Source organism: Trachemys scripta, chromosome 8 (assembly GCF_013100865.1).
Source record: "Trachemys scripta elegans isolate TJP31775 chromosome 8, CAS_Tse_1.0, whole genome shotgun sequence".
In the NCBI taxonomy this organism is placed as follows: domain Eukaryota; kingdom Metazoa; phylum Chordata; order Testudines; family Emydidae; genus Trachemys; species Trachemys scripta.
The window spans coordinates 89,717,270-89,743,418 of NC_048305.1; the positions used below are offsets into that span (position 1 = coordinate 89,717,270).

The window sequence follows — 26,149 nt, forward strand, 5'->3', positions numbered from 1 at the left end:
GCAATTTCATATCTGAGTTCCTTAAGAACACCATCTGGTCCAGGTGACTTATTGTTTATTTTATCAATCTGTTCCAAAACCTCCTTTACTAACACCTCAAACTGAGACAGTTCCTCAGATCCGTCACCTAAAAGAGAAAGGATCTGAGGGCGATTCCCACACCTGAGCCAATGCAGTGAAGACCACTGCAAAGAATTCACTTAACATCTCTGCAACAGCCGTGTTCTCTGAGTGCTCCTTTAGCATCTCAACCATCCAGTAGTCCCACTGACTGTTTGGCAGGCTTCCTGCTTCTGCTGTACTTCATTTTTTGCTGTTAGTTTGTGTGATTTTGCTAGTTACTCTTTTTTTGGCCTGCCTAATTATATTTTTATACTTGAAATATTTCACATACAGATGGCAATTAAATTAATAATCTACTAATATCCAAATTAAGCAATAGATTGCCACTGATTATCCATAGTGCACTGTTAGGCATCTTTTAAAACCACCTGCCCAGTGTCACAAAACACAGAGCAGAATCTCACTAATTTTCAGTTAGATACTTTAACTGGCTGGAACACAGTGTTCTCCCATCACTTTTCAGCAAGGACTTCACACAGTACGGAAAGAGGTTTCCTATTGACTATGTTACTTTTACAAAATTCAATGAACAATATTGCTTTTTATGATTGCCTACTTTAAATTTGCAAAACTGAGCAATACACAATTGGTCCATCAATTATTGTGAATTAATTACGCCCTTGTGTACCTGCTGCAGTATGCCCGCATATTAAGAAATTCAAACTCTGCTTATTTTAACTTGGTTAACAATACTTGAAGAAATGAGTAGACAGAATTAAATTTTAGTCCATGCAAAGTAAATATGAGGGGAGCGGGAAAACTACTGATTGGAATTTTCTTAAATAAAAGCCTCATTTTCAAGGATAAATTTCTTAGAACAGCTATAGAAGAGAGCCTGTGGTATAAATCTGAAATGGGCACATGTAGTGGCGAGTGGGAACTCTGGCTAATGCAGGTAGCAGCAAAGTCTAATTTATAATAAACAGCTCAGCTTAATTGATGCTACCTAGGGTGCTCTCAGACACAAAGAAACTAGCCAGTTTCTTAAATTCTGTGGTGTTGCTTAACAGTGCTGTGAACTGCAACAGAAGACTGTTTCACTGCTTGAAGGTAAAAGAGGGGATAAATAAAGAAAAGTCCAGCTACCAGTAATCAACTTCTGTTCTCCAAAAACAGTCTCTGCAGATCTACACAACATGCCACGCCTCACAAACCATGGAACCAACGCAATAAGCCACAAGAGAACACGCACTGACTACAGATCAAACCATGAAGTTCCACAACACCTACCCATCTTTAGCTCCTTTCCATTTCAGCAAAATATCTGTGTGCTGAGACAAAAAATAAGGGCATTTCTGGGGGATCAAAGGGATGCTTAGTCTGGGCATTTAATACAAGGTTTAGGTCCCAAGAAGGATTTCTCTTTATTGGCAAAGGGTTGAGAAGCAATGCAGCTTTGCGAAATATTATGCCTGAGTGAGATGAAATTCTACCTCAGCATGTTAGAGATAGCAAGCAGACAACAGCTGTTGCTTGGATTTTTAGAGTTTGAACTTTTAGGGCCATATTAAGATCTTGCTGCAAGAAACTCAAAATCATTGTTTTGCCCTTGCCTTGACTCAATCCACAACTTTGCATTGTGCCAAATGTGTAGACTAAGCCCTTAAAAGTGGCCCATTTGTGGAATGCTCTCTCACAGGGTGGATAAAAATCAATGTTAAAAAACCCACACACCAAAAATGGATTTTTGTTAGGATTTTTTATTTAAATTACAAGTTTCTCTTAAAAAAATAAACCTGTTTAATATAAAATCTGAATTTAATACAAAATATATTAAGGCCTAAACATATAATCTCTTATTTAAATAAAAAAAATATGCTGAATCCATGAGAATCTCTATAAAGAACTGAGTTAAAGGCTGCTTTTCTATATAAAGAATGAATCGGGGGAAAACATCTAACTTTTGAGATGAAGCTTTATAAATATGGCACAGTAAGTGCATTGTATTAAGGTCTTGATCTTGTGGGAGACCTAGGACTGTGCTACTGGGAACAAGAGACTGGCAAAGTCATCATAGGCGATGGAACCTGGTTTCTGACTCTCGAAAACACCATGTATCATCTCATCAGATTCATCCACTGAGCACACCCGGGTGGTCTCATACTCCTATTTTAGAGCATCTCTTTACCTGAGCTCTGATTGGCTCAATTCTCCGATTATGATTCCACTAACCATGAAACTTACTGTCCAGTTCATGGGAAAAAGAGCAGTTATTTGCCCAGTAACCACCAGCCCTTGCTTCTGGATGATTCCGAGCACTTCACGTAAATGGCCTTGCTCTGTCTCCTTGCATGGGTACATGAACAGAGATACAAACAAATTAATTTCTCAACTGCCTTCCTCTCTGTCGCTAAACAAAAGCTAATGCAGTGCAAAAGGCATGCAGGTTACATGAGGCGAAGTCTTGGATTGTTATTTTGTTTTTCTAGGGGTGGGGATGGGGCAGGGGAGTTACATAACAAGGGAGAAGCATCAAAGTGTGGAACTAGCAAGGAGCATCATATTGTCAAAATAGGACCCTGCGGGAAGAAGGGACAACATTCTTGAGAGTGCAGTCTCTAGAGCAGGGGTCGGCAACCTTTCAGAAATGGTATGTCGAGTTTTCATTTATTCACTCTAATTTAAGGTTTCGCGTGCCAGTAATACATTTTAACATTTTTAGAAGGTCTCTTTCTTTAAGTCTATAATATATAACTAAACTATTGTTGTATGTAAAGTAAATAAGGTTTTTAGAATGTTTAAGAAGCTTCATTTAAAATTAAATTAAAATGCAGAGCCTCCTGGACCGGTGGCCAGGACCCAGGCAGTGTGAGTACCACTGAAAATCAGCTCACATGCCACCTTCGGCAAGTGTGCCATAGGTTGCCTACCCCTGCTCTAGAGAGTGTTGATTTCAACACCTGGGAACTGCAGGAAAACTGGCTGCATATCGTAAAAACGACCCACCTAGGAATATTTTCAAGAAATTCCTGTACCTCTGTGTAAAATAAGGAACACGCACCAAACAAACAGTGGAACAAACAGATGGAAGGCCTCACTGCCAGAATGAAACAACATTATGAAAAATACTCATCAGAAGGCAATGACTGAAGATGATGTGCACATGTCTGAACAATCTGGACCAACTGATTAGTAAACTTATATTTGCACCATTCTTATGGACTGCCTATCATGTCTTATGATGGTAGTCTTCATGGGTGGAGCAATATACACAATGATCCAGTAACATGCGCTTGTGCGACAACAGATGAAGGGGCTGTCTGTCTCACAGAAACAAACAATGCATCAGGAAATGCCCATACAGCAGAATACTTAAAAGTAACAGCAGTAAAAGCTATAAAACTGTGGGGAAAAATTCAAGTGTCAAGTGTGCAGCTTTGTCACAGTCAATGCTGCAAATATAGCAAAGATGAGCAGAAATTTAGAAGATGATGGGAACCTGAAATTTGACAAATGGGTGCAGTACTCATTTGAGGCATCTTTTACCCAAAGACTAAAGTACAACTCCAGGAACACAGGAAAAATGTTGCTGAAATTAAAAAAATACTTCCCTAACAAGTTATTTGTTTCAGCTTCACTGAAGAGAGCAGGAGACGCTAAACTAATTCTCCCCCAAGATCCATGAAGGAAGCCAGTGATTGACTGTTTCAAGCTATTTATTAAGAACTAGCCTACTCTGATGACAATTTGTGAAGAAAAAATAGATGGTACTATCACAGCTAATGTAGTTAACATCCGACTATGGGGCAAATGTAGTAGCAGGTATACAGAAAGAAAGATACAATGGTGGGCGCTTAGGACTAAACTACTCTATTCAGGTGCTAACATCTGGGACAACCAGTGAGCTGCAACCTTACAAAACCAGTTTAGCTAACTCATCTGAAGGAAGAAGCAGTAGAAAATTAACCAAAAGACAGAATAAAGGAAGTTGGGGGGGGGGGCGGTGTAGAGAAAGAAGGTGGTGATTAAATGCAAGCCAGATAGGAAGAGGTGATGTGGTACAGAAGCAAGCAAGATCACCCAGCATGTAGCAACCTCACAGAATCATAGAAGATCAGGGTTGGAAAGGACCTCAGGAGATCATATAGTCCAACCCCCTGCTCAAAGCAGGACCAATCCCCAACTAAATCATTCCAGCCAGGGCTTTGTCAAGCCTGACCTTAAAACCTCTAAGAAAGGAGATTCCACTACCGCCCTAGGTAACCCATTCCAGTGCTTCACCACCCTCCTAGTGAAAAAGTTTTTCCTAATATCCAACCTAAACCTCCCCCACTGCAACTTGAGACCATTGCTCCTTGTTCTGTCATCTGCTACCACTGAGAACAGTCTAGATCCATCCTCTTTGGAACTCCCTTTCAGGTAGTTAAAAACAGCTATCAAATCCCCCCTCATTCTTCTCTTCTACAGACTAAACAATCCTAGTTTCCTCAGCCTCTCCTCATAAGTCATGTGCTCCAGCCCCCTAATCATTTTTGTTGCCGTCCACTGGACTCTTTCCAATTTTTCAACATCCTTCTTGTAATGTGAAGCCCAAATCTGGACACAGTACTCCAGGTGAGGCCTCACCAATGTCGAATAGAGAGGAATGATCACGTCCCTCGATCTGCTGGCAATGCCCCTACTTATACAGCCCAAAATACTGTTAGCCTTCTTGGCAACAAGGGCACACTGTTGACTCATATCCAGTTTCTCGTCCACTGTAACCCTTAGGTCTTTTTCTGCAGAACTGCTGCCTAGCCATTCGGTCCCTAGTCTGTAGCAGTGCATGGGATTCTTCTGTCCTAAGTGCAGGACTCTGCATTTGTCCTTGTTGAACCTGATTTCTTTTGGCCCAATCCTCTAAATTTATCTAGGTCCCTCTGTAGGTTATCCCCACCCTCCAGCATATCTACCACTCCTCCCAGTTTAGTGTCATCTGCAAATTTGCCGAGGGTGCAGCCCACACCATCCTCCAGATCATTAATGAAGATATTGAACAAAACAAAACAGGACCGACCCTTGGGGCACTCTGCTTGATACCGGCTGCCAACTAGACATGGAGCCATTGATTACTACCCATTGAGCCCAACGATCTAGCCAGATTTCTATCCACCTTAAAGTCCATTCATCCAGCCCATACTTCTTTAACTTGCTGACAAGAATACGTGGGAGACCGTATCAAAAGCTTTGCTAAAGTCAAAGAATAACACATCCACTGCTTTCCCCTCATCCACAGAGCCAGTTATCTCGTCATAGAAGGCAATTAGGTTAGTCAGGCATGACTTGCCCTTGGTGAATCCATGCTGATTGTTCCTGATCACTTTCCTCTCCTCTAAATGCTTCAGAATTGATTCCTTGAGGACCTGCTCCATGATTTTTCTGGGACTGAGGTGAGGCTGACTGGCCTGTAGTTCCCTGGATCCTCCTGCTTCCCTTTTTTAAAGATGGGCACTACATTAGCCTTTTTCCAGTCTCCGGGACCTCTTTGGATCGCCATGAGTTTTCAAAGAGAATGGCCAATGGTTCTGTAATCACATCCACCAACTCCTTTAGCACCCCCAGATGCAGTGCGTCCGGCCCCATGGATTTGTGCTCATCCAGCTTTTCTAAATAGTCCTGAACCACTTTTCTCCACAGAGGGCTGGTCACCTCCTCCCCATGCTGTGGGGACACGGGGCAGAGGGACTCAGTTTACTTTCCTGAGCACAGATAGCCCCATGGACTCTGGACAACAAGAAGGACTCAGACCCCAGTCCAAAGAATATCCTAGTGTGATAAGGAAATGACAGGAACATGCATTTAGAATTTATTGTTTTATATGACCTGTACTCTTCAGTGCTTTACATGATCAAGTAAGAGAGCATAAGTGTGTTAGACTGTGCAAAGCATGTGAGTGTGTATTATCTGCTCTGTGCTTCTGAAACAGCTAAACTGTAAACCAGAAGCACCACACCTTTAAGATGGAGTTCTGGGACAAGGTGTGTGCAAATAAGTGGTATCTTGGGAGTCAGCGCTGGTCCTGGAGACCTAGGGCAGGTGGGCTGACGAGTCAGTGCCCAGGAAATGTGCCAGGGAGGCCAATGGAGGGAACAGTGCTGCGGAGGCTCCAGAAGCTTAGAACACCCAGGAATTCAGCAGCAGAGGCTTGGATTCCCCTCACAGCAGACCTAGTTGGTGTCTATGAAGAGACACTTGCTAGGATCGGTGATCAGTATATCTTGGTTGATCGGGATAGGAGTTAGAGCTCCTGCGCAGGGATGGGCAAACTTTTTGGCCTGAGGGCCACATCTGGGGAAATTGTATGCAGGGCCCTGAATGTAGGGCTGGGGTAGGGGGTTGGGGGTGCGGGAGGGAGTGTGGTGTGCAGGAAGGGGCTCAGGGCAAGCGGTGCGGAGTGCAGGAGGGGTGTGGAGTGTATGAGGGGGCTCAGGGCAGGGGGTTGGAGTGCAGGAGGTTGGGGTGCGGGCTCCGGCCCCCACTTATCTGGAGCAGCTCCGGGGTGGCAGCGTTGCACAGCGGGGCTAAGACAGGCTCTCTGCCTACCCTGGCCCCGCTCCCGGAAGCGGCCGGCACCATGTCCCTAGAGCCCCTGGGGGAAGGTGGGGTGGGTGCAGAGGGCTCAGCTTGCTGCCCTCGCCTGCAGGTACCTCCCCCAAAGTGCCCATTGGCCGCTGTTCCCTGTTCCTGGCCAATAGGAGCGGTGGGGGGCAGTGTCTGCAGCACACAGAACCCTCTGTCCCCTCCCCATCTACCCCCTGGGGTTGCAGGGACATGGTGCCAGTTGCTTCCGGGAGCAGCATGGGGCCCACAGTGCCACGGGGGTGGCAATCCTGTGGGCCAGATCCAAAGCCCTGACGGGTCAGATCCAGCCCATGGACCGTAGTTTGCCCACACCTACCCTAGAGCATATCTGATTGCTCTAAGCTTGAACCAACTGGTAGTGTTTTGAAGCTCTGTTCTTACATTATCTTGGATGAAATTGTCCCTAAATGAGCTTCCCTGTTCTTGAAGCTGGTATAGATGGTCTCCACCAATGCTCTCAGATTCAGACAGTGTGACCCTTTGAATACCTGCTTTCTTTTAGCCCCTAGAGAGGGACTGTCAATACTCCTTTGGCACTAGGACCAGCAAAGACAAGGATGATGGGTCCTGGGCTCCCAGGAAAATAAACTCTTAGAGAGAGGATACATGTAGAACTTCACGACAGCATGGTGCAAGAGACCACCATCCTGATCAGAGATAAAGCCCTAATAAATGTGACTGAAGAATCGATTACACTATTGTTGTCACAACCAGCTTCTAAATCCCATCCTCTTGTAGAAAAAAAACTTCCATGGAGATTGGTATCTACAACTTCTCATAAATAATATAAACCATATGAGTAATTCAGCTCTTGATGGGATTGACAAATCTGAGTTGTTTCAGAAGAGAATCTGGGCTGTGCCAAAACTGCTTGGGAGCTTTCTCAAGGAAGGGTGCTCTGACCAGAAAGTCATCACAGAACGGGTATACATGTATCCTTTTCTGCCTGAGGAAAAACACAACATTATCTAGCATTTTGGTAGGGCAAATAGTAAGGCAACATACTAGCAACATTGTCAGCCACATGTGAAACTGAGATCTTCCTGTGTGGTTTCATATAATAATTAGGTTTGGAAGGATTAGATTTTTATAAGTGTCCGTAAACATTGATTTCACACAAACCAACACAAAATATTTGCACTGATCATCAAAAATGTGTAGACTGGCAAAGCAAGAAAAATGCTGCTGGAGAACATTAGAGTTTGATTTAAGGATATTTACTTCGGATATTTTGACATGTGATGTTGACAATTTGTGTTTTAACAGTCGTTTTAATGTTTTGAATCTCAACACTTACTGTCATTAATTATCTCGCCCCCACACAGTTTATTGCAATTGTGAAAAATCAATAGACTAAAATGCTTAAAATCAATATCCATCAAAATTACAAAAAAAAATATTTTTGCCAAGCCTAATAATTATCTACACATTATTATTAATTGTTGAGCTGAAGAACACCTGACAATAGAAAAATCTCCTTTGGAAATTGCTGCTATGGTGGAATGAAAGGTCTCAATCCTGAACTGTGACTTTGAGAAGAATCTATTCAAGAACTTCAGGTTGAGCACCCATCTGTCTTTGAAAAAACCTAAACACTAGAAAGAGGATAAAGTAGAATCCTAAGCCTTCTTGTTCCCTGAAAACTCAATTACCGAAATTAGAAGATGATATATCGCAGTCTTCATACTCTGTTATTTCAATTGGTTAAAGGAAGAAGAGGATGTCAATGTAGGCTTATGAACTGGCAAATATAAATATAACCACCTTTAAAGGAAAGGCTTCAGATAGATTATAAGATAAACACTAGAGAGAAACTTGGTAAGTTGCAAAGGCTGCTCAATTTGCTTTATAGGTAGAACAGTACAGAATATCTTGATCAAAGATAAAAATTTAAAAAAGAAGAACCGGGAAGTTTGTAAAGAACCATCCAGAATATCCATCTACTCCATTTCAGAATGGAAGCTGGGCAGTCTTATAAAATTGCAACATGATGTTTTTAACTGCCAAATCAGTATTCAATAGTCTCCCTTGCTAAAACATCAGATTCATGGCTGCTAGGTGAAAGGACTCAAAACACAGATGCAGGATTTGATCTATCCTCAGAAAAAGATTATCAAAACCCAAGAGTAAGAAGAACAGCAGCTCTCAAGACAAAGTTAGTAAGTGTGAGTGGCAGACATTATGAGTCCATGCTGGAGCTGTGAGCTAGTCAGGATCCATGTTCCTGGATTTTACATTAGATTCATTTTCTACCTAAAAATCTTAAAGACGACAAACAGAGGGCTCTTTTCCAAAGTAAGAAGATAGTCATTGTCCTGGATCTCAGTCCAAGCAAAATTTAGACATCTGGCATCATCCTTGGTAGTAAAACTATGCATCTACAGATGATTCCAGCTGGAAAAGATTGTGTCTGTTACAATGCTGTTTAAATACCATAAGAACCAAAAGTCCAGCTAGCCAACAGTGACCAATGCCAGGTGCCCCAGAGGGAATGAACATAACAGTAATCATCAAGTGATCCATCCCTTGTCACCTATTCCCAGCTTCTGGCAAACAGAGGGTTTTATTCAAGAGAGAACTTTTCCATGCAATCTATTCTTTCTTGGTTTCCAGAAGCTGTGGGTTAGCAAATGGCCCAATTAGGCACCGCATCCTAAACTGAATGTATCCATACTTATTATAAGAGATACAGATTTCTGAGTAAACAATGAATGACACCCAAGACTCCAACGGCTTACAGGAGATGCAAAAAAAAAAAAACAAAAAAAAAAACCACTGCGTTTATCCAAAATGGGATGCACACAAAATTCAGCTAAGGTTGAAGAAGCCAGAGGTGCAGTCTTTAGAACACTAAGGCCAAAGAAGGCAGCCATTTTTCAAGAAAAACAGGGCTATTCCTATCAGTTGAAATCTTGCCAGTTGCACTGTTTTCTGAAACACAAAGAGAAGTGCTTCTAAAAAAGAAATACTAAAGCTCTTCTACAGTCCAGAGTGACTATTACAAGTGTTACTCCAGGGGGAAATTCTGTGCCAAAACAAACATAATATTTTAAAATTCTGCATATTTCTCAAACCAACCCAATATAATCATACCAGTTTAAATAATTTTGGTAATTTATTTCAAAATACCTGTTAGCAACTATGTCTATAACAATACAGACAACAAAAAAGATTCAGGAAATGTTTTTTTGATCAACAGATTCTTTACTAGGCATATTAATACAGAATTCTGAATAATAATTTAAATTACAATACAGAAATGTATTTCCCACACCCCTCAGAAGCAGTGCAAAGGCTGGAGTAGGGGTATCAGAAGAGCTGAGGGAGGGGGAAGTGGTTGCTAGGAGGGAACCAGAGCGTCAAATCGGAAAGGCTGTTTGGTGGGAGAAGTATGGAACAGGTGTTTTTCTGGGTAGGGAGGGATTGTTAGGGAGCCTCCACCATACAAATGCTGGCTGACCCCCTAGCTTCTCTCAGTCAGGCACATTGCCCGTCCCCTTGTGTCCTTGCACCCCCACTAAGCCACCCTTCCTCCCCATGTGTCCCTGCACCCTCTCCCCCCGTCCCCATGCTGATATGGGACCTCATACTGAAAGAAATCTTTACTGAACCCTCTATTCTGGCCTTCAAACAATCCCTCAACCTCATCAGAAACAAGCTCCACACAGAACAGGTCACACCTTTCCTCCTAATTACTGGAGGGGTGTTAACAGGCCACTTCAGCTTGAACGGTCCCTTGAAACATGTTAACTACTTATAATAAACAATTATGATAAACAATATTTAGCTGTGACACTAAGGCTACATCTACACTAGAAACTTCAAAGTGCTCTGAAGTGTGAGTGTGGTCACGCGTGAGTACTGGGAGAGAGCTCTCCCAGGGCTCCTGGTAATCCACCTCCACAAGGGGAATAGCTCCGAACACTCGGAGCCTGTCCACACTAGCCCTTTGAAACGCTCAAACGTGCTGCGCTCAGGTGGGTGATTTTTCACACCGCTGAGCCAGCAAGTTAGAGCGCTATAAAATGTAAATGTAGACATGCTCTAAATTTTCCAGATCTGAAAGAGCTCTATGTAAGCGCAAAAACTTGTCTCTCTCGTCAACAGAAGTTGGTTCAATGAAAGGTATTATCTCACCCACCTTGTCTCTCATATCCTGGGATCAATATGGCTACAACAACACTGCATACGATAATGAAGTTTATTTTTTTTTCTTGCAAAATGTCAGTAACAATTACACTTTCCTTTATCACTTCATTCGTCGTCATGAAATAAAATCACTGTTTTATGGACTTATTCCAGGTGTGTCCATACCCAAATATATGATCATCAAACAGGTTGCACATCAAAGTTTTGAATGTATAGCAGCTTTTCATCCATTTATTTTACTAATGTTATATTTAGTTAGTTCACCCATGACTAAATTGCTGACACCTCAGAGATGGAATGCAGGAGCCATTTAACAGGCTACAGCAATACTACATATCTATGGTACTTGGTGCAGGAAGTTAACAACAACTTAATTGGTGACTTGGAGGAAACAACCAGCTGAAATGGCCGATATACCCTTTGCTCAAGATGGTGTGCCTTCCTTTTGTTACTTGGATATACAAACTGCAGTCTTGTGCATTACTGTCTATTCAGGTAATGGCAGTGTTCAAGAACATTTACCTCCACTTGTGTTTGGCAAGAAGGTTGAACATTTGCTGGATTTGTACCTCCAGGCTGGTGTAAGATTACTACTTGGGTCTACATCTGAACTCCACTTGGAAATTTCAGCTAAGACAAAAAATGGATGCCCACTGAAGAATTTTACACACAGTACTCTGACGCTTGGGACTGATTTGGCTTCCTTGTCACCGCCAGATGAAATTTAAGGTGTTTGTCTCGGTTTATGAAGGCTTTGTATTTGGTTACCAGATATTTAAGAGACTACTTCTCCCAGAAAGCTGAGGTCAGTTGAGATACTTGAGCTTGTACATCAGGGGCTGGATGCAGCGCACTCAGTAGAGGGCCCTTGATTACATAATTTCCCTTGATCAGATACAGCCCAACTTTGATGACTTTCAAAGACTATCCATTTACTTAGGCTTTTTCTGAGGAAAGGGTTAGGCAAGATTTTGCTCAGTTTATCAGTATCAAATTTTAAAATGCTGTGTTATATTTATTGTAAGTTTTCCAAGATAAGTTAATGGGCACAAATTCAAACTGAACAAACCAATCTGGTTGCAACTACTTAGGAATTTAGATAAGCAGAAACTAATTACCCATGACACCTCACTTTTGTAAAAGTGTGATGAAGAATTTGATGATCACAGTTGGTCAGAACCTCTGCTTTATGTCTCATCTGAAGCGCAAGCCTTCAACAGCACAATATCCCAGAACACCATGCTGAGTAATTAATTCAGTTTTCACTTGAAGACTGACTTGACTGAAGTTTCTTGTACCATCCTGTGATTCCTTGGAAGTCTACCACCTTCATGCTGTTCAGGCCCATCCCTCCTCAACTTGTGAAATCCAAAGACCTCATAGCCAGAGGTGATATGATTGTAAGAAAACAAGTGACAATACTACTATATTTCATATAGCATATTGTGTTACGTTAATTAGAACCCTCTCCCCTCCATGGAAGACAAAATGCTTCACAGAATTACATTATACAGAGTTAGGCGGCATAAGCAGGGGGAAATGCACGTATTCAACTGAAACTTAAAATAGATGGGAAACACATATAGGAAGGCAGTCCCAGATGCCAAGTGCTGCAAAGGTGACGGTTCTCATCACACCATTAATGCGGGGGGGGGGAGGGAGAGGGAGGGGAGAAAGGAGGGGCACATCAATGAGAAAGTATACTGTCTTAAAAGCTGTGGTATTTAATACAGGCTGGCTTATGTTCTTTTTTAGCTAAGGAAACTGTACATGTATAATGACAGGTTTCAGAGTAGCAGCCGTGTTAGTCTGTATCCGCAAAAAGAAGAAGAACAGGAGTACTTGTGGCACCTTAGAGACTAACAAATTTATCTGTTAGTCTCTAAGGTGCCACAAGTACTCCTGTTCTTCTTTGTACATGTATAATTACACTTGGACACAACTGCATCACTTTCTCCACAGCCTTTGTACTAAACTAGAATTCTGATTAACAACTGCATATCTATCTATTTTTAAACCTTAAATACTCAAAATGTGGATACCCAATCAAAATAAAACCTTTTGTAAAACGTATGTAAAATGTTAACAGCGAGACTGTCCCCTTCCAGCCTGTGTCAGCCCCTTTTCCCATATTAAAAATGCAGAACCGCAAAGGGGTATTAATTTCTCTTCAAACGCTTATAATCAGGGAAAGTGAATTAAATTGCATATATACCATTACTGAATGAATGTACAGTACAACCTCAGTTATAAACACCAGAGTTATGAACTGACCAGTCAAACACACCCCTCATTTGGAACTGGAAGTACACAATCAGGCAGCAGCAGAGACCAAAAATCAAATACGGAACAGTACTGTGTTAAACTAGTAAAAAAATAAAGGGAAAGCAGCATTTTTCTTCAGCATGAAGTTTCAAAGCTGTATTAAGTCAAAGTTCAGCTATAAATTTTTGAAAGAACAATGTTTTGTTCAGAGTTATGAACATTTCAGAGCTATAAACAACCTCCATGCCTGAGGTACTCGTAACTCTGAGGTTCTCCTGTATATGCCAAACGTTTCTTTAAACCCACTGCTCTTTGAGATAGAGAAGTAGTATTAACTCTAAGAAAGCTGGAAGGCTAAATTCACTAAAATTTGTCAGGTGCTCCGATATCACAGAAATGCTTATAAATTAAATAAATATATTCATTAGTAATTAAAACCAAACAATATAAAAAAGGAACATTCAAACCAGTATTAACTTTAAAAAAAATAGTTTCACTTTTGCAGATAAAAATCAGTTTCATTTTCTAGTCCCATTTACTAGCATAATGGGGTATGAGTTCCCGTCAACAAACTATTTCAAGCCCGACGTTCCATTAAATTAAATATAATCCACAAAGTCTTTTCATTTTCATATTATATTTGTTCAGCATTTTAAGTCTATAATTTTGGTCTTAAAAAGCTAGCTGTTCGTATCTTGAACACAACAGTTTATGATACTTCCTCACGTAAAGTATGTCTACACTGCAGCTGGAAGCTTGCTTCCCAGAGCACATAGACAGATCACAGAAATGCACTAGCTCTGCTTAAGCTAGTGTGCAGAAAACAGCAGTGTAGCCTTGGGTAGTCCGGGCAGCAGTTTGGGCCAGCCATCTGCATGACTCCCCAGAGCTGCTACCTGTGCTACCCCTGGCTACACAGCTATTATTAGCACACTAGCTCAAGCAGAGCTAGTACATCTGTCTATCCGCTCTGGAAAGTGCATTCCCCACTGCAGTCAGCACTGAATTCACAGCCTGGGGAAGAGAGGGATAATGTAGCTTTAAGACACCGTTGAGCCCTTCTGATCCTCGACTTTTTCCTGGCTCTGGTGTAATTTAGACGGCCCTGAGGGCCTAAGTTATTAGCAACCCTTCTCCACAGTGCTGCTTGATGTGACCCCCATTTAGTCAAATTTAGTCTAAACTTCTAATCTGAAGTCAAACAAAATCTCTCAATACTGTTCCTATACAATCTGAAATTCTCCCAGAAGTGTAAAAATTGCCCTTTCAGATCCAGTGCTTCCCAACCCTGATATGACTTTCCATCCTTGCTCCCAGTACATCTGCTACCACCACCTCCAAAGACAGCATTACAGCAGCATCTTCCTCAGCTCCTGCACCACAGAAATCTTTCCACAGCCTGATCCAGGGCTTCTGGAGCCCCTTTATGCTGCTCTAGCACTATAACATGCCATCAAAGGGTCAGAGTGAGGATGAGGATCTCCACCTAAGTCCACAATCCTAGAAACAGTTTTAAAATAAAGCTCTCTGAAGTTCTCCTGTGGCCTCTGAACAGTTTTTCTTTTATCCGTTAGCAAAATATCAAGCCCAACAGAATATAAGTATAGCTCCAGAACAAGGCACATTAATATGAAATTTAAAAAAATCATGTTTCACCACCTTCACCAAGATGGCTTTCTACAGCTCTATCTATATGCATTCTGCAACAGAAGTCCCATAGAACTGAGAATTGTATAATCTGTTGCAATGCAAATATACATGGAAAATACAGTATAGAAAACTTTGGAAAGTAATGCAGAAAGTACCAGTTACTGGCTCCTGCAACAACATGGTGAACTGGAGTTCACACCAGTGTAGTATGCAAAAGATTTCAGAATTAAGACCAGTATTTAATTGACAAAATGTGCAAGCAATTAGTGAGACTTTAACACACAGATCCCACATGCTGTTATGTCCAAAACATCAAATGTCCCTACATCTCTGTGGCCTTGAAGATATGAGAGGGAAGGGGAGTTACATACTTGAATTTCTTGCAGATTATGAAAATACTGAGGGAGGAGATCTGTGACTTTCATTGCCACCCCTCCCCCCCAAAGATATTGAGAGAAAAAATTAAGGTGTTTATTTCCCAACTGTGGTGACACTGAGGATATGATAAACATATTGAGCACCTTATAGCACAGACTTCTGCAGCAGGAATGGGTCTGAATGCCAAATCAAGATCTTCATGGGGCAGAGGAGGGGAAGAAGGAATACACACTGAAAAAAGGTTTCAGGGGGTAGCAGTGTTAGTCTGTATCAGTAAAAACAATGAGGAGTTCTTGTGGCACCTCAGATACATGGAGTGGAAAATACAGTAAGCACAGCAACTCCCATCTTTTCATGTGCTGTACATTTATACCTGCTTACTGTATTTTCCACTCCATGCATCTGATGAAGTGGGTTATAGCCCACGAAAGCTTATGCCCAAATAAATCTGTTAGTCTCTAAGATGCCACAAGAACGCCTCATTGTTTTTACACTGAAAAAAGAAAACTCTCCCCAACTCAAAATAAGAGGAGGGATGAAAAAGAGGTTTCATAACCCATAATTTAAAAAAGGATAACAGATCTGATAAACAGTCTACTCTAAAGATAGAGGGGGATCACTGAGTTGATTAAACTGCAAGACAGTTGTTTCTAAAGACACTCTCCCTTTACAGAAGAATGGCTTTATTGTATGAATTGCAAATGAACATTTCCAATATCATTCACTGAAATGGTTCTACCAGCATATTAGCTGAAACTTCCAATTCCAAGTCAAAGAAAATCTCAGCAACATTTCTACTGCCTCTGTCCAGAACATGAAATGAGCAATTCCCCAAGGAAGGTAAAACATTGTCCTTTCATATCCCATCAGAAGAGGCAAATCCCTGCCACACAAACCACAAGTGAGCCTTTTTACATCCCATCAGACACGACCCACAGAACAGAAGAACTATAGATAGCTCTTCCCCATTCTCCCCACTTGGAGACCCCAGAGTAAGGGGGAGCTCTTCATTCTTTCCCCACCAGGAAAAGCAGTGCCTCCCTCTAGGCACAGGAGGTACCCACCTTCACCCGGCCATAGGAATAAACCACCTAACCTCAGGTTGGCTGCTTCCACTCCTGCCATAAGAGTAACACCCCTCACCCAGCCTCCCCACCTCCCTAATAGTAGGCGCTCCCCCCCGTGGCGCCCGTGCCCCCCCCCCCCCCCCCAGGGGGGGCCCCCCCCCCCCCCCCCCCCCCCCGGGGGGCCCCCCCCCCCCCCCCCCGCTCCCATAGGGATGGCGCCCCAACCCGTGGCGGCCGCGCCCCCGCGATATCGCCCCGGGGCAGCAAGGGGCGCGCCCCTAAACTCACCAAGCACAACCCCCTGTCCCGACGTAGGACCCCCCGCCACCAGGGGCGGGGCCCTGTCCCGGGCAGAGGCCCATGAGGGAGACACAAGGCGGCCTCAGCTCCCAGGTAACTAACTTGTGGGAAGCTCCTCTCGGCCGCAGCCCCGCGCAACAAGTTCCCGGCCAGCCCCCGCCCCAGAGCCGGGCTCTTACCTCCGCCATGTTCACTGGGCGGGCGGGCGGGACAGGGAGTAGGGAGGGTCACATCGCCGCCGCGGCGAAGGAAGCGGCACCGGCGGCGGCGGGTCACGGTCTGTGCGGCGGCCGGGGAGGGGGGCCGCCGGGGGCAAAGACACCAACGTCACTGCGTACAGGCGGCGGGCGCGCCCCCGACAGCGCCCAGGGCACACTCCAGGCCGGGCCCGCGCGCTCCCAAGACGTACCACACACAGCTGACGTAGAGAACAGAAAGCCCCGCCCATCAGGTTCTACTCCCCAGCAAATAGGGAAATCCTTCTTCCCCCTCCCATCGGTGCAGGCCTCTGGCCGTCAGAGCCCCTCTTACGTCTAGGCACGAGCGTGCGAGGGCCGCTCCGGTTGGCATATGTCATGTCACTAGCTAGCAGCACCTCTCCCCCTCGCAGTGTCACTCACGAGTCTAGCAAAAGAGCTGGTCCCTCTACTGCACTCGCAAATGATGGTATCAGTTACCTACAAACAGGGTTCACTTGAATAACCAGCATAAGTACTCACCCTTCCCCGGTGCAGATCACCAGCCCGTATACATCCCACCCGACCCCATGCAAGTCAAGACACCGGGACAAACAGTACTCACCTTCCCCCAAGCACTGTAAATCACCTGCACACATACTTCCCCTTCCCCCTCTCCCTTCCCAGTGAAATCACTAGCACACATTCACCTCCCATACAAATCACCAGCACACATACACTCCCGATGCAAATCACCAACCAGCAAACAGGGTTCATGCTCGTCTAAATCACCAGCAAATTATTATTTACAGTATCAGTACTGCCAACATCAAGCATTCAAAAATCATGAGACAGGTCCCAAACAATCATGCAATCGGCTTAAAAATTAGATTTAAAATATATATATTTAGAATTTAGGGACTTTTTTTGCCTTCCGTTCCTCTGTCTTTAAGATGCACTCATTGCATGTTTTTAAGCCTTTTCTACAACCACGAGGACCAGAAACTTGCTTTACAAAAAGGAAAAACCAAATCTGAGAGTCTTATGTAATAACACGACTCCAGGAGCTAGGGCTATAAGTAAAGTATCATAATACCTGTGATACAACCACAACCATTGTCAGCACTGCGTAGTGTCTACAGCAGGGGTCGGCAACTTTTCAGAAGGGGAGTGCCGAGTCTTCATTTATTCACTCTAATTTAAGGTTTCGCGTGCCAGACATTTTAACGTTTTTAGAAGGTCTCTTTCTATAAGTCTATAATATATAACTAAACTATTGTTGTATGTAAAGTAAATAAGGTTTTTAAAATGTTTAAGCAGCTTCATTTAAAATTAAATTAAAATGCGGAGCCCCCCAGACCAGTGGCCAGGACCCGGGCAGTGGGAGTGCCACTGAAAAAGGCGGCACGCGTGCCATAGGTTGCCTACCCCTGGTCTACAGACACCAATCCTGACTGAGGCGTCATTGTGCTAGGCACTGTACAAACATGTAGTAAGAGACAGTCCATTATCCAAAGAATTTACCATCTAAACAGCTAGGAAAAGGGTAAGAGCGGTCTCCTCTCCCTAGTGTAAGGCACCAGTAAATAGAGTCTCAGCAGGTACAAGTCAAAAGGATGTGCATCTGTCTTAAATTGTAACAACTAAGCTTTGTTTACTTTTGTAATGAATTAAGACAAAGGACAACAGAATTATAATAACTTGCTTTAATTTAGGACAATCAATTTTTTTAAAAATGTCTAAATAGATGTCAGACTCAAAATCACAATTCCAATTTTACCGATACTCTGAGTATAGGATCTGTGACATAATCTGTTGGGGAGCTCATTAGCACTGTAAGGAATGTTTGCTTTGTGAGCTGGTTCATGCACATACTATAAATGCCAATTAGGGCTGCAAAGCCTGATTGCCCTGATAATACCTCAGCAGAAGTCAGTGATGTTTTCTGTAGACTGACACAAGATTATATTAACCAGTACAAATGGAAGGTTAACAAAGACCTTACGTGAGGTACAACATAACTAATTGGCTTAAAACAGACAAATATAAATTAAATATAACCAAACTAAAAAGTACACTCACATTTTCTATTAATATTATTTCTCTTTATTCTAGATTCCCTATGTCACTTGTATCTGGTCACTGCCATTTTTTCCCCCCAAATAGATTAAGCAGTGGTGCAAATTTAGGCCTCAATCCCACAAACATTTAGACCTAGTCTGCACTACAAATTACATCAACATAAACTACCTTGCCTTGACCTACTTCTGTATGTGTCTACATTAAAATTTGACTCCTACCAACGTGAGCGCTTCATTATGCCAACATAGTAACACCACCTGCCTGAGTAGCACTGAGCGATGGTTGATATACTCAGATCAATGCAGAACAAGTGTAGACACTGTGTTACCTATGTCGACTCTAAGCCCTGGTCTACACTATGAGTTTAGGTCGAATTTAGCAGCCTTAGCTCGATTTAACCCTGCACCCGTCCACACGACGAAGCCATTTTTGTCGACTTAAAGGATGCTTAAAATTGATTTCTGTACTCCTCCTCGACGAGGGGATTAGCGCTGAAATCGACATTGCCGGGTCGAATTTGGGGTAGTGTGGATGCAATTCAACGGTATTGGCCTCCGGGAGCTATCCCAGAGTGCTCCATTGTGACCGCTCTGGACAGCACTTTCAACTCAGATGCACTGGCCAGGTACACAGGAAAAGCTTTTGAATTTCATTTCCTGTTTGGTCAGAGTGGCAAGCTGATCAGCACAGGTGACCGTGCAGATCTCATCAGCAGAGGTGACCATGGAGTCCCAGAATCACAAAAGAGCTCCTGCATGGACCGAATGGGAGGTACTGGATCTGATCGCTGTCTGGGGAGATGAATCCATGCTATCCTAACTCCGTTCCAAAAGACGAAATGCCAAAATATTTGAAAAAAATCTCCAAGGATATGAAGGACAGAGGCTATAACAGGGACCCGCAGCAGTGCTGTGTGAAACTTAAGGAGCTGAGGCAAGCCTACCAAAAAACCAAAGAGGCAAATGGCCACTCTGGGTCAGACCCCCAGAAATGCTGCTTCTATGATGAGCTGCATGCAATTCTAGGGAGTGCCCCCACCACTACCCCACCCTGTTTGTGGACTCCTGCAAGGGGGGAGTCTCATGCAACAGGGATGAGGATTTTGGGGACAAGGATGATGATCATAGAATCATAGAATATCAGGGTTGGAAGGAACCTCAGGAAGTCATCTAGTCCAACCCCCTGCTCAAAGGAGGACCAATCCCCAGACAGATTTTTTCCCCAGATCCCTAAATGGCCCCCTCAAGGATTGAACTCACAACCCTGAGTTTAGCAGGCCAATGCTCAAACCACTGAGCTATCCCTCCCCCAAATGATGAGGAGGAGGTTGAAGAATGCGCACAGCAAGCAAGCAAGCAGAGAAACCATTCTCCCCGACAGCCAGGAACTGTTTATCACCCTGGAGCCAATACCCTCCCAAGGCGAGCTCCTGAACCTTGAATGCGGAGAAGGGACCTCTGGTGAGTGTATCTTTGTAAATATAATACATGATTTAAAAGCAAGCATGTTTAATGATTAATTTGCCCTGAAGACTTAAAGAAGCCAAAAGACTGTGGCTTACCATGGCTGCCTGCAAGCCGAATTCTGTTGCCCAGCCCTGTGTGTGTGATCTCTCATACCAAACCGGCAGGCCCTCAATATAAGAGGCAAAATGTGACCTTGTACTCTAAAATGTGTCCTTTTAAATACTACTCTCCCTTTTTTTTCCTACTGCAGCTGCAAATATTTCAACGCTCTCCCTATCACCTCCGTCCCAGAGACTAGCGCAAATAAGAAGGCGAAAAAAACGCACTTGCAATGAAATGTTCTCTGAGTTCATGCAGTCCTCCCGCACTGAAAGAGACCAGCAAAATGCGTGGTGGCAAACAATGTCAGAGTCCAGGAAAGCACAAAATGAACGCGAGGACAGGAGGGATGGCTGGAGCAAGAGGAGAGGTGGTGGCAGCATGATGAGAGGAGGCAGGAGGCAATGCTGAGGCTACTGGAGGATCAAACTGGTGTGCTCCGGCGTATGGTTGAGCTGCAGGAAAGGCAGCAGGAGCACAGACCGCCACTTCAGCCCCTGTGTAACCAACCACCCTCCTTTCCAAGTTTCATAACCTCCTCACCCAGACGCCCAAGAACGCGGGGAGGGGGGCTCCGGGCACCCAACCACTCCACCCCAGAGGACTGCCCAAGCAACAGAAGGCTGGCATTCAATAAGTTGTGAAGTTCAGTGTGCCCTTGTCCTTCCTTCCTCCCCTACCCCACCTGGTGCTTCCCTCCTCCCCCACCCCTCCCGGGCTACCTTGGCAGTTATCCCCCTATTTGTGTGATGAATTAATAAAGAATGCATGAATTTGAAACAACAATGACTTTATTGCCTCTGCAAGCGGTGATCAAAGGGGGAAGAGGAGGGCGGTTGTTTTACAGGGAAGTAGAGTGAACCAAGGGGGCGGGTTTTCATCAAGGAGAAAAACAGAACTTTGACACCGTAGCCTGGCCAGTCATGAAACTGGTTTTCAAAGCTTCTCTGATGCGCAGCGTGCCCTGTTGTGCTCTTCTAACTGCCCTGGTGTCTAGCTGCGCGTAAACAGCGGCCAGGCGATTTGCCTCAACCTTCCCGGCCATAAACATCTCCCCCTTACTCTCATAGATATTGTGGAGCACACAGCAAGCGGTAATAACTATGGGAATATTGGTTTCACTGAGGTCTGTGCTTGTTTCCTGGGCCCAGAATTGGCATTCCACAGCATGAACCACCATGATGTCCACATTGCCAGGGCCCGTGATTTGAGAGAAGTCTGTGTCCATGTCCTCATCACTCTTGTCACCGCGCTGCCGTCGCCTCCTCACCTGCTTTTGCAGGTTCTAGTTCTGCATATACTGCAGGATAATGCGTGAGGTGTTTACAACAGTGATAACTGCCGCGGTGATCTGAGCGGGCTCCATGCTTGCTGTGGTATGGCATCTGCAGGAGAGCAGAGTTGCAGCAGAAGCGGTGGATGATGGAATAGATATTTATAGAGAGAGGCAATGAGAATAGATATTTATAGAGAACAACGAGAGGACCTGCGAGGTGAATTCATAAGAGCAGGAGAGCAGAGTTGCAGCAGAAGCGGTCGTTCGATGACGACGGTTAGCAGTCCAATTGCTGAAAGCAATATGGCGTCCGCACCGAAAAAAGGCGCGAAACAATTGTCTGCCATTGTTTTCACGGAAGGAGGGGCGACTGACAACATGTACCCAAAACCACCCGCGACAATGTTTTTGCCCCATCAGGCATTGCAAACTCAACCCAGAATTCCAATGGGCGGCAGAGACTGCGGGAACTGTGGGATAGCTACCCACAGTGCAACGCTCCGGAAGTCAATACTAGCCACGGTACTGTGGATGCAATCCGCCGACTTAATGCGCTTAGTGGGGACACACACAATCGACTGTATAAAATCACTTCCTAAAAAATCAACTTCTATAAATTCGACCTAATTTCGTAGTATAGACATACCCTAACAGTCCTCCGGGAACTGTCTAACAATGCCTGACACTGACTGCCCTGGTCACAATTGTTAACTCCCCTTCCTGGAGACGGGAAGCCCCCCGGCTTTAAAACCCTGTGAATTTTTGAAATGCCTTTTCCTGATTTCAGAGTAGCAGCCGTGTTAGTCTGTATCCGCAAAAAGAACAGGAGTACTTGTGGTACCTTAGAGACTAACAAATTTATTAGAGCATAAGCTTTCGTGGACTGCAGCCCACTTCTTAAGCTTATGCTCTAATAAATTTGTTAGTCTCTAAGGTGCCACAAGTAGATATGCATCCGAAGAAGTGGGCTGTAGTCCACGAAAGCTTATGCTCTAATAAATTTGTTAGTCTTTAAGGTGCCACAAGTACTCCTGTTCTTTTTCCTGATTGTGCATCTTGGCGAGCACACCTCTAGCAGCTCTCCATTATTATGCACAACTGCCCAGCTGACCATGCCGGCAATATGCATCAGACACGCTCTGGGCTGAAACAGGCAGGAGTCTCGGGAGATATTAGATCTCCTCTGCCTGCAGAGCAGGGCCGGCTCCAGACACCAGCTTGGCAAGCAGGTGCTTGGGGCGGCCACTCCGGAGAGGGGCGGCAGGTCCAGCTATTCGGTGGCAATTCGGCGGACGGTCCCTCACTCCCGCTCGGAGCGAAGGACCTCCCGCCGAATTGCCACAGCAGATCCTGATCGCGATCACGGCTTTTTCTTTTTTTTTGGCTGCTTGGGGTGGCCAAAACCCTGGAGCCGGCCCTGCTGCAGAGAGAAGAGACTGTGTAAGCACAGTTATGGACCAGCCATAGAAACATGGATATCTATGAGAGATTGTATGGAGAATGCAGGAGAAGGGGTATGACCAGGATCAGCCCAGTGCTGTGTGAAAGCAAAGGAACTACATTAAGCATATCATAAGGCTAGAGAAGCCAATAATTGATCTGGTGCCAAGCTGCACACCTGCCGCTTTCACAAAGAGCTGCATGCCATACTTGAGGGAGACTCCACACCCCAGCACATCACTATGGATACTTTCGAGTGAACAGCAAAGAGGAGGTGGAGGAAGAAGGAGGAGGAGGATGGGAGACATGCAACTGGGGAGCTGTGCCGCAAGCCAGGACGTGTTTGAGACTCCATCACAGTCCGATCAGTTCCAGCAGCATTCCCTCCCACACCCCACAGTCCCTCCCGCACCCCGGTCCCCAACCCGCTGCCCCAGCCCTACATTCATGGCCCTGCATGCAATTTCCCCACCCAGATGTGGCTCTCAGGCCAAAAAGTCCCACCCCTGACCTAGAGGCTCTGACCAAGACCAGGGCTCCATTGTGGTAGGCACTGTAAGTAATAGCAAGTGACAGTCCCTGCTCCCAAGGAGCTTACCAACCTAAAGACTGGCAAAGTGTTGGAGAAAGGAAATGTTATTAGCCCTATTTACAGATGGGTGCATAGAGCTTAAGTGACATGGGAAATTTGCGACAGCCAGGAATTAAACACAGGTCTAGTGCTTGAACCACAAGAGCATTCTTGACTATACATTGTATCCCGTTATTTAAAAGTCTCCCCACTATCTATAACAATCTAAATTAATACCAAACATAGCTAAACAATGTAAGCTTTTTAATTTTGTAAATTTCCAATCTCGCCATGCCTCACATACACACTCTCTCTCTCTGTCAAAGGCACATTGAAATTGCACCAAAATGTTGGGGGGAAACCTGCAACCACGCTGTCCCTAGGTGAGACTTTTTTAGTCTGTGGTTTGGGTTTTGTTTACCTTTTTAGGAAAAAAAATGTGTTACACAATATTTATAGCCTATGATTATTACACTCAGACTCCAATGCCACCAGTTTTTCAATACTCACATTTTAAATGCTTTAAGAAGTTCTGTTACTCTGGTGGACTGTTTAGCCACACAGTTGCATCGTTGCTTTCCTTACAAAGGGAGAGAAGAATACAGACTTGCCCCAAGTCTCCCGTTAATTTGAAGGCAGTGTTTAACATCTCTCTTTCAAGGATTTTGGTGTTTCAATGAGAAAAGGGGGTTACAGGGCCCTGAACGGTCAGGAGAGGGCTCCTAGCATGCGTTTAGGTTGACTGAGGGCAGATTACAAGACCCTAAGAAAGAACAGGTAGGAACTCCGAGCCCAGAAGGTTTATTTGAGGCTCAGGTGTAACGATGGCCCCAGTGTGTGTGGGGTCCAGAGCCTGACTGGTTTTGGGCGGGGGGGAGAGCTCCTGGCCCCTGGCTCTTGCTGTGTAGGGGTCTGAACCCTGACCAGTGTTGGGGTTGGAGGGAGCTCCTGGCTCTTGCTGTACGGGGGTCTGGACCCTGAGGTGTTGGCAGGGCCAGTACAAGGAAGTTTCGCGCCCTAGGCGAAACTTCCACTTTGCGCCCCCCCCCCAAGCTAACCCCACCCCCTGCACGGCAGCTAACTCAGTCCCCCACACGGGAAGCCCACCACCCCCCCACCTGGGAAGCCCCCCCCCCCTTGGCAGTAGCTACCCTTCCTCTGCAGCTAACCCCGCCCAGGAAGCCCCCCACAGCTCACCTCAGCTCCGCCTCCTCCGCTGAGCACGCCAGCGCCGCTCTAATTCTCCTCCCCTCCCAGGCTTGCGGCGCCGATTAGAGGAGACTTAGAGCGGGGGCTGTGTGCTCAGCAGAGGAGGCGGAGTGCAGGTGATCTGGGGTGGGGAGCGGTTCCCCTGTGCGTCGTCCCCCCCGTTTCTGCGAGCGGCCCTCCCCATGCATGCCCTAGCTCACCTTCACTCCACCTCCTCGCAGGGATGGCATGTTTGTAGAAATTTTGGTGGTGCCCAGAACCCGCCCCCACCCAAACTCCACCCCCCGAAACTCCGACCCCGACCTGCGCAAGGCTCTGGGAGGGAGTTTGGGTGAGGGAGGAGGTCTGCGGTGCAGGCCCTAGGCTGGGGCAGGGGATTGGGGTGCAGGGTGCAGGCTCTGGGAGGGAGTTTTGGGATGGAAGGGGTGCAGGGGTGAGGGCTGTGGGGTGTGGCTGCAGATGAGGGGTTTGGAGTGTGGGAGGGGCTCAGGGCAAGAGTAGGAGTGTGGGGGGAGAGGGCTTTGGCTGGGGCTGGGGATAAGGTGTTTGGGGTGGTGGCGGGGCTCGGGCAGAGGGTCAGGGTGTGGGGGGATGAGGGCTCTGGCTGGGACTGGGGATAAAGTGTTTGGGGTGCTGGAAGGCCTTGGACAGAGGGTTGAGGGTGTAGTGGAGGGTTAAAGCTCTGGCTCAGGGTGTGGGCTCTGGGGTGGGGCAGAGCTGGGGATGAGTTTGGGGTACAGGCAGGCTGATCTGGGACAGGGGCCAGAGAGGACTCCCCCAAGCCCTTTCCCTGCCGGCAGTAGCAAGCTCTGGGGGAGGAGTCCCCCTTTCCTGCCCCCACAGCAGCACACTCACCCCCCCCCCATTGTCACTGCATGTGCTCCTAGGGTCCCTCTCAGGTCCTGGAATCTCCCTTGCCTCCCCATGGTGGGGCGCTGCGTGTGCCTCCTCCCCTGCTGTTGCTCCTGACTGTAGCCTCACTGGGGGTGAAGGATGGGGGTGCCTCCTTGCCCAGCATGGGGCAGAAGCAGTGACTGCGGGCAGGGGGGTCCCCTGTGCTGCTGGAGGGTCCCATTGGAAAATGAAAGGGTCTGAGGGGAAGGGCAGGCTCAGAGTCAGTCTGCCCTGGCAGTGGAGATGGGGGGGGGCACTAGGACCCTGCGGCAGCAGTTGTTGCAGGGAAGCAGCATGGAGGAGACAAAGACAGACAGGCTCTGCTCCAGGATAGAGAAGCCGGGGGAGGAGACTGTGAAAGGCGGGACCAGGGGACACTCGTGGAAGGCGTGGGGCGGGGGGGGGCTGTAGATGGTGCCAGGGGGACACACGGCCCCAAGTAG

At 45.6% G+C, this 26,149-nt stretch overlaps 1 protein-coding gene across 3 annotated transcripts in view; it reads right to left on the reverse strand.

Annotated features, from left to right (window-relative positions):
- Positions 1-24,229, reverse strand: part of MIER1 (MIER1 transcriptional regulator) — a 61,248-nt gene extending 37,019 nt beyond the window's left edge. Inside the window, exon 1 of one of the 3 annotated variants that reach the window (XM_034778534.1) lies at positions 24,114-24,229. Coding sequence is in view for 1 of the 3 variants with exons in the window: in XM_034778533.1 (XP_034634424.1) it covers positions 16,673-16,681 (9 nt within the window). In the remaining 2 variants the exon portion in view is untranslated. Of the gene's footprint in view, positions 1-16,481; positions 16,501-16,672; positions 16,830-24,113 lie in introns of those variants that run through there. The other 2 variants (XM_034778533.1, XM_034778535.1) reach the window with 2 other exon arrangements.
- Between the last annotated feature and the right edge of the window lie 1,920 nt (positions 24,230-26,149).